Source organism: Liolophura sinensis, chromosome 4 (genome assembly GCF_032854445.1).
Source record: "Liolophura sinensis isolate JHLJ2023 chromosome 4, CUHK_Ljap_v2, whole genome shotgun sequence".
Lineage (NCBI taxonomy): Eukaryota > Metazoa > Mollusca > Polyplacophora > Chitonida > Chitonidae > Liolophura > Liolophura sinensis.
In genome coordinates, this window is record NC_088298.1 from 12,001,650 (window position 1) to 12,015,504 (window position 13,855).

At 39.2% G+C, this 13,855-nt stretch overlaps 1 protein-coding gene across 1 annotated transcript in view; it reads left to right on the top strand.

The window, feature by feature from the left end:
• The first annotated feature begins 975 nt into the window (after window positions 1-975).
• The window catches only part of LOC135464422 (receptor-type tyrosine-protein phosphatase T-like), a 36,639-nt gene continuing 23,759 nt past the window's right edge, over window positions 976-13,855 (top strand). Inside the window, exon 1 of the mRNA XM_064741849.1 lies at window positions 976-1,060. Coding sequence (XP_064597919.1) covers window positions 976-1,060 — 85 coding nt within the window. The remainder of the gene's footprint in view (window positions 1,061-13,855) is intronic.

The following is a 13,855-nucleotide window of genomic DNA, read 5'->3' on the forward strand; positions in this document are numbered from 1 at the left end:
TTACTGATAACTGAACACTCTCACAGTCTGTATGCCCGGCTTACTGTGACAAGAATGTTTTACCTGGTGTGAGAATATACCATAGAAGATTGAGTGTATGACTTAAGACGCAACCCTGGCTAACGCATGCGAGTAGTAAGAAATATCGTGTGACATACACCTCGTGAAATTCCCTCAGGCTCTTCGCATGTGCACCCGCACTTAGCTCAGTGTGCTTCTCACAGCCTGACCTGCAGCACTTAAACGAGGCTTGAGACCATTAGCGATCTCCTAGTATTCGAGAAATAGTAAGAGGTTGCCTTCTGCAAGATATGTTCAAAGTGATTCTCCTGTGGATCGATTTATCAGTGTTTGAACACGTGGATTATTATACAAGCATTGAGTTTAAGTGTGAAAAGTATGGAACTGTTGACTTACTCTTAGATTGGCGTGTTTGAACAACCGTACATAGAAAATCATTTCACGTGCCTTATTGACAGCTAGAACAGCTGGACTAACGGAGTTTTTAACAAACGGCCTGTCATGTGAGTTACTGGCGGGCACATCAGCTGGATTGACAGCCGAATTGTTGCACATTGGAACAGCAGCAGTGATGAACAACGGAGTCATCGGATGACAATTTGCCCTGAACAACGCCTTCAGCAGCACTGATTTATGGCTGTTCTTGAACTACTGGGTTCTGTTTTGGAAATGATATTTGGAGAATACTAAAGTTTTTATCTCAAAATATTTGTGAAAATCTGTGTGTAGAATTGTTCACTACTTCTCGGCGTGTTTTATGTTACTTTTCCTCTGAATTGCCCTTTTAAAGGAGGCACAACGTATGTCAGTGTTTATGAATGGTTACACTTGCCCACACTTATGTATGCGGAAACTGCTGTACTACATAGCTGATATACATGTCGGTGTGTTAAACCTGTACAAGCCGTCGTCGCCCCCACCACATTTTTATAGTCCGTGAGTGTCACGGCCAACATGGCGGTCTGCACCTGGAGCCTTACCCGTTATCTACTGCTCTTCTCAGTCCTCTTCCTCGTTATCCACGCACAGATCATCACCAGTAAGTATACACACATATAAACCATCTAAATTTCCTGCTGACTGAATTAAAACGTCTCTTCAGTGTCATACAATGGGGCTTGGTATTCGCCGTATAGTTTATTATACATTTAAATTTATTAAAATTAATTCGCTCACGCAGATACTGATAATACCATATGTATTGTCATTTATGTATCGTGTATCTTCGGGCATCGATACAGCATGTATTGTCATTTATACCTCCTGTAACTTCAAGCATTGATTCCGCATGTATTGTCATTTATACCTCCTGTAACTTCAAGCATTGATTCCGCATGTATTGTCATTTATACCTTGTGTAACTTCAAGTATTGATTCCGCATGTATTGTCATTTACACCTCGTGTAACTTCAAGCATTGATTCCGCATGCATTGTCATTTATACCTCGTGTAACTTCAAGCATTGATTCCGCATGCATTGTCATTTATACCTCGTGTAACTTCAAGCATTGATTCCACATGTATTGTCATTTATACCTAGGGTAACTTCAAGCATTGATTCCGCATGTATGGTCATTTACACCTCGTGTAACTTCAAGCATTGATTCCGCATGTATTGTCATTTATACCTCGTGTAACTTCAAGCATTTATTCCGCATGTATTGTCATTTATACCTCGTGTAACTTCAAGCATTGATTCCGCATGTATTGTCATTTACACCTCCCAAACTTGTCTCTAAGCATTGACACCACACTATTGTTTTTAGTACATCTTGTGTCTTCAAGCATTGGTTTCTATTCGTGACACCCGTCTCATCATTTATACAACTTGTACCACCATTCATCCCACAGATGCCTCTACTTAAACTTCGTCAAAGTTCCACAATACCATACGGCCTACATGTAGTACACATTGCACCTCCATTCGCGCGCATCTGCTATTATGCATTCATACCACATACTAATATCTATTCTCATCATACCGCATCCCATCGGCTTTGTATCTATCTTCATTCATATCGTGTTTGACTTCATCCGAATGGCTGTATATCCTCCCACCTCAATTAACACTGATATTCTTTAGGAATGTATTACTCTATATACGTTAATGACTCGGTGTATCAGTTTAGTTGAATCATAGATAACAGTCTTGTTATTATATGCATACGACTGAATGTTTAGTAGGCCAGTGTTAATTGGTTTTCTTCCCGGTTGTGTATCAACTTTTGCGCTTTACTGAGTTAACGACTTGTACTTTATAATTGAACATTCACTGGAGTACACCTTATTCTTACTCGAAGGAAATATTCTAAAACAGCTTTATTCATCCACGTCTGTAATCTAGCATGAATAGCCACACAATTTTGGTTTTTCGGAAAATTAATTCAAAGTCTTCGTAAATTATCACAAAACGTAATGATAATTTTTCCTCTTTTTTCGATATGAGGAAAGCTGTGCTGACTACATGGCAATTCCATAATTTTTCGCTATTCTTACAAATCATTCCGGAAAAGCTTACAGCACGCAGGGTGAACGACCACTTTCGTCGCTTTTATTGCTATCATTGTTCGGTTGAATGTTGTAAATGGTTGATACTTATAGATAAGCAGTGCGTACATAGATACGTATGACAGAACAAGTATAAGTGACCACACTTAATAGTCTGTCTATTTAACCGTGTCGGAGACAACTATATTAGCATGAGCAATGAAGCGAACAACCTTGGCATGTACAGCTATATGAACAATGGGGCGTAACGATGGTAGACTATACATGTGGCTTGTTATCTTTGCTAGCTATACATGCGAGACTACATACCTGTAAACGACACAATACTGGTTGCTATCTGATTTGAGAATGATTAATTTTCGTTGATATTTATACATGAATGATGTCATATTTAGATTAGGTGGCGGAAATATTCTCTTTTAGGACTGTGTCTGTTGGTACCACAACGTTGCACCTAACAGTTATACCATAATCCAGAAATTAACACCGTATTTTACCTACTTCACCGTAAAAACAACTTGTGGCTTTATTTACATTAAAATTCCATGACGGTTGGGTTAATATGTCTTTTCCTGTAAATGAACATCTCTCCTCTAACTGTAACTAGCCAATAGCGTAGTTTCATAGGCAATGTGTTGTAAACGTACAAAATAATCTTAAGTTTATTGTCAGCTAATGAACCGCAAAGAATCGAACTGGAATCAAATATAAAGCATCGTTATGTAAAATTACAACAGGCCTACGGCGGATAATTGTAACTATATTTATATCGTATTTTATGTAAAACTTCTCCATTTGACTTTGTGCGATATTTACAGTTCTTTTCTCCGTGATAAAATACAACAATCTAACAACATTCTAATTTAAGCACTCAAACAAATCTAGAAGGCTTAGAAAGTCTTATTCCTTCATTTAAGATTTTAAGTATCGTATGCGAAGGACAACACTCAGTTCTGACATGAAATGTATATTTCAGCTGTCAAATAATTTATGATGTTTAGACAATTCTGTTACTTTGTTTACAATATATGGGTGTTTCTGCGAGTAAAGCGCTAATGATCGTCAGAGAATAACAAACACCACACAAGATCATGTGAACGATTAAACCGTAACAGCCTTTTAAAAACAATTCGCTAATATTTCAGTCCTTGGACGAAATAGTTTATGAAAGGCCGGTGATTGTTAAATGGACACATTTTGTTTCCTATTTTATTGACATTTTTTGGTAATTGGACAGAGGCTACATTTAGCTCCAATCTCCAGTTTTGTAGTACATGTACATAATCGAACTGTTTTATCCACCTTAACTATACAAAGTGCAAGCTACGACGTTAGAGTAATGCTACATTGGGTTTGACTTCCCACAGACTCAAAATGACTGACAAGTTCTTGAAGTTATTGAATACCTCGTCACATGGAATAGCTCTCTAGCTGTTGACAGATAAGAAGACCCATGTCCATTACAATGGTTAAGGTAGTTGTAAGAATAGGTGTACATTACACGGAAGACAGTTAATTGTCTGTCGATCCGAGCCAATAACGATCATATCGTCGCGTGCGTTATCGTTTTAATGTGGGCAACCAATTAACCACCTGCATCATAAAGAATTCCTTAAAAACGGAATGGAATTAATCTTGCAGTTGTTCACAAATAGAACAAAATTACTTTAATTTGCATGAGAGCCACTGTCCCTTCCTCTTCAAATGTGTCGTAAAGCTCATGTCCACCTTCTAGAAACCAGTTGGTGACAAAAGTTAATTCACTAATAACTCCGTATCTCATATCGGGGTCTTTCTTTGTTCACCTTACATTCCAGACTACCAGCTGTGTTATTCCAAACCCGTTACCAGCTATCTGCGCATTACCTGTTTCTTGTTCATCCGTTAATCTTTCTTTTCTTTTCTCGAACACTACAAGAGACAACCTTGATATTAAAGCCCTTTAAGGTCTGCCATTGCTTAACTTATTAAATGACTCCTATTTTAAGCATTTTTAAAATGACTTTGTTATACGTGGATTTCTGGCCGAGCCCTAAGTGTTGTAGAAACAAGGAGTTTATATGTTACACTAGATTCACTGCATGTCGATCGTTGTAAATATGATACCGGCTTACTGATCTCGTGAACACAGTGCGACAGGTCGCTTTGAGGCATCTGGCCATGATCCAACAGACCGCTTTGAAGTATATGACCATCAAGCGACAGGCTGTTTAGAAATGTGTTGCCATCAACCGACAGGCCGTTTTGAAACAAGTGGCCATCAGATAACAGCTTTGAATTCTGTGGCGAGCAGCCGATAGCCCTTTTTGAAAATTGTGCCCATCAGCCAACAAGACGGGTTAAAATCTGTGCCATCAGTCAACGGGCCGCTTTGAAATATGCTGTTGTCGGTCAACAGGCCAGGCGTGTTGAAATTTGTGGCCACTAGTCAATGTTTGTCGATAGTATCCAGGCCCTAGTCAATGCCCTGCCTGCCTGCACAAATGGTATAGGCCTACTGATTTACTGATGACGCACTTTTCTTCACTTTCCTGTTGTTTATAGAGTGTGGCCGTCCCGGTGACATATACATCTCTGACAAGATTAGCATTTAAGGGTTATACACGGAAAATCCACCGATCTTGTTTTGTCACGCGACATAATAGATTGTTCAGCTTTTTTTTCTGTTACAAATCGCCTGAGGCTTTTGAGCCTTTTTTGGCCTTCCGGAGTACACAGACGTGTTATTGTGCGTCTATAATGCTCCAGTTATGTTCCCAATACACGCCTCTTGTTAACAAGAATTAACTCTTACGTTTCTGTTCGAGTTTAATTTTCAACAATAGACTTCGTGATTGTAACAATTAAGTAAGTTTTTTTGCTGCTACGGACATCACAAAGGCAATCAGAACAATACAGATTCCAGAGAAACTGTATAAACTTTAGCACACGCAAACATACGAATTTCTACTAGGCCGTTAAAATTCTGGTCGCAGTATGTTAAACCGCTCGGCTTTCTGTTCTTCCTCCTACTGCTAACTTTTCATCATCGCCAAACAGTTGCTCTTGATCTTATAAACAGAATCCAGAACCATCTTAAAGATTCGTAAAATCTCTCGATTTCCTGTCCTTTCACCAGAATCTTATAACAAACAGAAAAAAGCCATTGGCGCGCTGCTTAAAGTGTTAGTTTACAAATCTCTGTAAACAAATAATGTTATGCTAAAGAGTTTTAAATCGAACGATTTACTGAACGGACGTCTTTGCTTCAGTATCTTATGTGAATGAAATTTATTCAAAATCTCGCAGGTATATTGTTTTCTTTTCGAGGTGAGGAGGAAAAAAAGCAGTTGATATTTCTATTTCCTTATTGGTGCTCGATTGTTGTATTTGTGCACGACATCCTCAGGAACGTGTTATAAACGTTCTTTAAAACTAAGCCAAGCAGATTAACCACGTGCAGAATCGTTCAGGAAGCGAACACCGGACGCAGCCTAGGTGTCTGTAGTTGTTGTTTGACCCTCTGTCCTGACACACGTCCCACAAAAAATCATGAAATATGTCGTTATCCCTCATCTGAGAATGGTTTTACAAAAGACGCCTATAAATGACAACATATCTGTTCCAAATTTGGAATTGTCTATACGCTGATGGCCCCGTGATTTCTAAAAATATGACACATAATAATTTTCTTTAGACTTTTTCTTACACAATGTCGGTTTCCGGCATTCTTATCCAGATCGCATCTGTTGGAAAGAATGAATAACTATGTCTTTTTGTAACATGTGCAATCCAACAACGGCTTCCTGATGTGTTAGTGAAAATGTGGGTAAATGTAAGAATTGTGAAAATGTCTTTTGTAAATGTACTTAATGCTAATTGTTGTAAACAAATACTATACTTAATAGTAGTTGTTGTAAAAAATACTATACTTAATAGTAGTTGTTGTAAAAAATACTATATTTAATTCTAATCTATGTAAACAAATAGTATACTTAATGCTTATCGGTGTAAACAAATACTAAACTATTACCATAATTGGTGCACACAAATTGTTGACCTGTAATTAATTGATTTATATAAATACTAGCCGTATTACTAATTGGTGTCAAGAATACTAGACTATTTCTAAAGAAAAAACAGATTTATTACTAATTTGAAGTCCTGTGTATGTATAGGAATACCAAATGCCACTATATAATTCCATGGGAAGGTTTTACTTCACCTGAAATTAATTTATCTACGTTTCAAAAATCATATATATCAGCTATATGGCTATAACTCGCCTATAGAGAGGAATTAACTCTGTTAGTTAGCAGCTAAAACAGCCTGTGCTTTATAACTCCTAATGTACATTTCTGCCCCAGTTCGTGACATACACGCGTCGTTGGGTAATTTCCAGGAGTGCAATTCTCCACCTGCATGGGCTGTAATTTATAGATAGGTGGTAAAAGGGGACATGTGTTAAACGAATAGAATCCAGAGAACTCAAAATTGAAATTAGCATTGCAAGATGGACAACAACTGTCAAAATGTCAAAAACTGTACTTACGAGTACTTATGCTGTTATTTTTATACTATTTATAAATAGTTATGGAAAAATTCTAAGTGCACTATATATCGCTAGTGACAGTGAAGTCTGATGTCACATCGTCTTTAATATTCAAGTATATATGAAGATCTTATTGACACTTAATCGTTTACCCTTCATTATTAGCAACGTATGATTCGTAAAATTTATAGAGGAGAAATAAGTTCGCCAGTAAATCACCAAAGGTCGGTGGTGATCTCTGGTGGTATATTCCAGTTTCTTCCCCCTGGTAAACTCTCCACCCTCGCATGTGCGACCAATTCTTCACCATGGCGGTAAAACACAAATAAGTGAGTAAATGTAACGCGTCAGCTAATACATATAATACATGTTAAGCAGTACCAACTGTTTGTGCATTACATACATGTAAACGTGGCACACAGAACCAACCATTTGCGCAGTACATATATGTACACATGGCACACAGAACCAACTGTTTAGGCAATACATACATGTATGCATGTTACACAGTACCAACTATTTGCATAGTACATACATGTATACATGGCACACAGACCAAACTGTTTTGGCAGTACACACATGTATCCATGTTACACAGTACCAACTGTTTGGGCAGTACATACATGTATACATAGCACACAGAACCAACTGTTTGGGCAGTACATACATGTATACATGGCACACAGAACCAACTGTTTGGGCAGTACATACATGTATACATGGCACACAGAACCGACTGTTTGGGCAGTACATACATGTATACATGTCACACAGAACCAACTGTTTGGGCCGTACATACATGTATACATGGCACACAGAACCAACTGTTTGGGCAGTACATACGTGTATACATGACACACAGAACCAACTGTTTGCGTAGTACATACAGGTATACATGGCACACAGAACCAACTGTTTGCATAGTACATACATGTATACATGGCACACAGAACCAGCTGTTTGGGCAGTACATACATGTATACATGGCACACAGAACCAACTGTTTGCGTAGTACATACAGGTATACATGTTACACAGAACCAACTGTTTGCATAGTACATACATGTATACATGGCACACAGAACCAACTGTTTGCATAGTACATACATGTATACATGGCACACAGAACCAGCTGTTTGGGCAGTACGTATATGTATACATAGCACACAGGACCACCTGTTTGGACAGTATATACATGTATACATGACACACAGAACCAACTGTTTGCATAGTACATACATGTATACATGGCACACAGAACCAACTGTTTGCATAGTACATACATGTATACATGGCACACAGAACCACCTGTTTGGGCAGTACATACATGTATACATAGCACACAGAACCACCTGTTTGAACAGTATATACATGTATACATGGCACACAGGACCACCTGTTTGGACAGTATATACATGTATACATGGCACACAGAGCCAACTGTTTGGGCAATACATACATGTATACATGGCACACAGAGCCAGTTGTTTGGGCAGTACTTACATGTATACATGGCACACAGAACCAACTGTTTGCGTAGTACATACAGGTATACATGGCACACAGAACCAACTGTTTGCATAGTACATACATGTATACATGGCACACAGAACCAACTGTTTGCATAGTACATACATGTATACATGGCACACAGAACCAGCTGTTTGGGCAGTACGTATATGTATACATAGCACACAGGACCACCTGTTTGGACAGTATATACATGTATACATGACACACAGAACCAACTGTTTGGGCAGTACATACATGTATACATAGCACACAGTACCAACTGTTTGGACAGTACATACATGTATACATAGCACACAGGACCACCTGTTTGGACAGTATATACATGTATACATGGCACACAGAGCCAACTGTTTGGGCAGTACATACATGTATACATGTTACACAGAACCAACTGTTTGCATAGTACATACATGTATACATGGCACACAGAACCAACTGTTTGGACAGTGTATACATGTATACATGGCACACAGAGCCAACTGTTTGGACAGTATATACATGTATACATGGCACACAGAGCCAACTGTTTGGGCAATACATACATGTATACAAGTCCGTAAACCACGACCAGTGCGTTGTGTCTAAATAACAGCTTCAAAGACAACAAAAAGTATAACCAAAGTTATTTCAGAAGAGGTTTCCATACAGACCTAAACGAGCATAAGCATTTTTTTTATTACTGGAGTTCTTACGAGAACATGAGATGCACCATTTCAAAGAAACCGGAAACAAGACGTTGCGTCTATTTTTTTTTTCCTTTCTTTTAATTGGGCTATCTCGGCAATCCTACATCACAAAAATAGTAATTGATGTTTTTGTACTTTAAATGTTACTCTTTAACATATATATATATATATATAAATATTTGATCCAGTGTTGCCCTCTCTCGAAATTGAGGGAAACTGCTGAGGATATTTGATATTTCCATACGTTCGTGTAGTTCTAAAAATTCTTTCCTTTCTGTAAAAGTATGGCCAGGTTTAGTGATGGCCAGGTTCAGTGACGGCCAAGTACAGTGATGGCCAGGCACAGTGATGGCCATGTACAATGATGGCCAGGTACGGTGATGGCCAGGTACAGTGATGGCCAGGCTCAGTGATGGCTAGGTTCAGTGACGGCCAGGTACAGTGACGGCCAGGTACAGTGATGGCCATGTACAATGATGGCCAGGTACAGTGATGACCAGGTACAGTGATGACCAGGTACAGTTGTGGCCAGGTACACTGATAAATGCACTGTGACGTTATGAATGCTAAATCCCATCCGCCCTGTATGCATACTATCTGACAAAAAAGACCTTGAGTTTGTGCTCTCTTGATTTGTAAGCTTTAATTGTAAAGGGGAAAAAATCATCCCATATACACGCAAGACAGATCCAAGGATTGATGACATTCTAACCCGTATTACGCACAGGAGATTATACTGATGTTAAACGTAACACTAATGACTATTCTCTGTACAACTCCTGGTCCGGGCGGAATATTTAGCCCCCTCCTCCCCCAAAAAAAACAAAAAAACAAACATAATCCAACAAGAAGGAGCCTTAAAGGGGAATATTTGTGACTAGACAGTGTTATTTGCACGTCTCATTATAATCCTGCCTGTCTAATCAGACGGTCCCTCTCCTGTCGTACGTGGGGAAGGTCTTCAGCAGCCTGCGGATGGTGGGGAGTTTCCCCCGGGCTTTGTCCTTTTTCTTTCTACCATAATGCTGGCCGCCGTCATATAAGTGATATATTCTTGAGTACGGCGTAAAGCACCAATCAAAGAAGTAGATAAATAAATCAAATCAGACAGAAAAAGACAATCAGCTAGGCATAGGTGTTATATACGAACACAAGACATGTTAATATTCACTGAGCTGTGGACATCAGATTGTCAAATAACAGCATACACACGGACAATGTGTTGGGACGAGTATTTTGACTTATTGGTGATAATTTGTGGAAGGATATATTTAATACCTTCACTTATATCACTTGACATCACCATATCAGATTTACAACATGTGATTTTCTATATATATCAAAAAATGACTGTACCGCTAGATATTTTATCCACCGTGAAATAACAACACCAGTCTACACAATGGTGGCCGAGGGGATTAGCGCGGCGCAATTTTAATTTTAAATATCTTACTGTGTGAGTTTCATTTTCATATAATATTAGTCTGGCCGGAAGGAACGGTGTAGGCCCTACACCTTTTTAGAGTAGGGCCGAAATGGTGGAGGCCCTTAGGTAACACTAGTTTTAGAGTATGGCCGGAATGTTGTAGGCCCTTAGGTAACACTGTTTTTAGTGTAGTGCCGGAATGGTGTGGGCCCTTAGGTAACACTGTTTTTTAGAGTAGGGCCGGAATGGTGTGGGCCCTTAGGTAACACTGTTTTTTAGAGTAGGGCCGGAATGGTGTGGGCCCTTAGGTAACACTGTTTTTTAGAGTAGGGCCGGAATGGTGTGGGCCCTTAGGTAACACTGTTTTTTAGAGTAGGGCCGGAATGGTGTGGGCCCTTAGGTAACACTGTTTTTTAGAGTAGGGCCGGAATGGTGTGGGCCCTTAGGTAACACTGTTTTTTGTGCAGAGGTCTACACTATAAAGTGTGTTGGCCACTGCTCCTTTCTTGGCAGCGTGATATTTGATACTACATGTATATACGACGCATACTCAGATACCAGTACAGGAGCACGGCATGTGTGACTGTGCATATTGTGGAACAAAGAAAGAAGAAATATTTTCATATCTGATATATTGTTTTCTATCGCACAATCTCCACATTTCCGGTGTGTGGTCACGTCATTCAGTCATAGAATCTATAGAGGCTTAACCCAGTTTTAAAAGTAGTTTTTGAACAAGAGTAGATGTTAGGCGCGTGACAATATTGGTATTTACATTTATCGCTTGGTTGAAATTTTCGGATCCCCATATCAGTAGTGGAAATGCTTCACAATAATTTCGGGCAGGGTGATGACGATGATTTCTTTTGATAGTGACTCCAGACTCCCGACTCCAGGAAGAGTGGGGGAGGAGGTGGGACGTTTTTAAAACAAGTAGGCTGTTAGCTCTCCCATCTGATGGTATAATCGTTACGACTAGGCGTGAATTAAATAGCAAACATATATCATATAGCATATACAAATTGCAGATCGTCTATGGCCTGAAGAAGGTTTTTTTTTGTATAACAACTCGCATGCTGACTTCCTCTCCGGTCCGCCCCTCTACCTAGCTTCTGCCCACCGTAGTGTTTACCACCGTCGTATAAGTGAAATGCTGGTGAGTGCGGCGTAAAACAACAATCAAATAAACCAAAAAAAATAAATAAATAATAATAAATTAGACAGCGTAATTTGCCTCACAGGTGATGGTCGTGGGATTCCTTCCATTCAAATTGTAGGGGCTGTCGTGTAAGTAATATGTTCGTGAGTGTGGCGTGAAACACCAATGATATAAATATAACAGCTCATGTCATGACGGGAAAGGCCGATGTGCAGCTGTACATACAGACGATCTTAGCAAACGTTGATCACCTAGACCTACGCGACAGTCAATTCAATTCAGTCAAAAGCCACATCATCTGACTGATATTTCCACATTTCAGGTCAGCACAACTTCATCTGGCTGATATTTCAACATTTCAGGTCAGCACAACTTCTGACTGATATTTCCACATTTCGGGTCAGCACAACTTCTTCTGACTGATATTTCCACTTTTCAGATCAGCACAACTTCACTTGACTGATATTTCCACATTTCAGGTCAGCACAACTTCATCTAACTGATATTTCAGGTCAGCACAACTTCTTCTGACTGATATTTCCACATTTCAGGTCAGCACAACTTCTTCTGACTGATATTTCCACATTTCAGGTCAGCACAACTTCTTCTGACTGATATTTCCACATTTCAGGTCAGCACAACTTCATCTGACTGATATTTCCACATTTTAGGTCAGCACAACTTCTAGAATATGAGAATATCAACATGTATCACATGAAATCACAATTAAATTGTCGCATTTTGTTCCGACATACCCATATGTTCACGCAACAGACAGGGAAACCCCAAATCGATATTAAAACGAGGCTATGACCTACATGTGCCCACGAAGCGCTTAACATAGTATTCTACCCTGAATAGATGAGTAAAGTATGTAAGTTAAGTTTTGACAATGTTTTGTCTTTCGTAGTTCCTACTAATTATATCTTTACACTATGTGTTATTTACTGGTTTCTAGGGCCACTTTCCTGTCGGATATCGTGACCCATCAAATCAGTGTTTTATTTATTTTTTTTTTTAACACATGAATATTTTGGTTACATAACAGCAGTGCGTTGGTATACTATTTACATATGTACATGAGTCAATTAGTGGGATTAACCTCTTTGTGGTAGCATGTTATAGCTTATTGTATAGGTTCAAATGCTGCCATGGTCATTTAACAGAAAGGGGATAAATAGTAAGCTATTTACAGAGATTAACGTTATCTTTACACTAGAAATACATAGATCTGCATTAAAGAATTACAATGAATTGCCTATACAGAAATTTACACAGAGAGAAAACAACAGTAGTGCTTTTATTTATTGGTTAACAGTTTTGTTCTCTTGCTTCCTCCTCTGTGGCGTGGAGTTAAGGAGCTCCCGCCACTTATACCGGACGCCGTCCAGGAAAAACCAGCGTACTGGAAACCTGTGCCTGTAACAGGTGCGACAAGTATAAATGAGGAGCAAGGATGTCAGGCCTCATCCACTTAGTTGAAGCAAGAGATAGTTCTATTGTCATGATGTCTTTCATGTTTCTGGTCTTCGTTTCCTGGTTGTTAAGTTTCTTTGGTCCCATGGGTCTTCTTATTGTTTTCCCTGTCTTCTTCTTTAATTGATTTCCTTCTCTATTTCCAATTTTTATTTGTGGCCTCCCATGGCGGCGCAGACAGCACGTTTCATAGACCGGTAGAACAGTTCCTGGCCTAGAGTGTTTAGGTGCACTCCGTCGTTGGTTAGAATTTGCTTTTGTGGTCGGATCAGTCCCCGGTGTCTCCAGAAGGTGGCCAATTGGTTGTTTGTCAGCTTCTTGTTAATTTCATGGATTTTTGTATTATAAATGTGGACCGAAATTCGCCGAGTTACCTGACGGTAAAGAAGCTGGCTGATGTAGATCCTTGGAATTTGGAATTTCGATTTAAGTGCACCAACATAGTCTAAAATATCAGCGCAAATTGCTGCTGCTGATTTGTGAGAGTTCACATCGTTTCCCCCAATGTGGAGGAT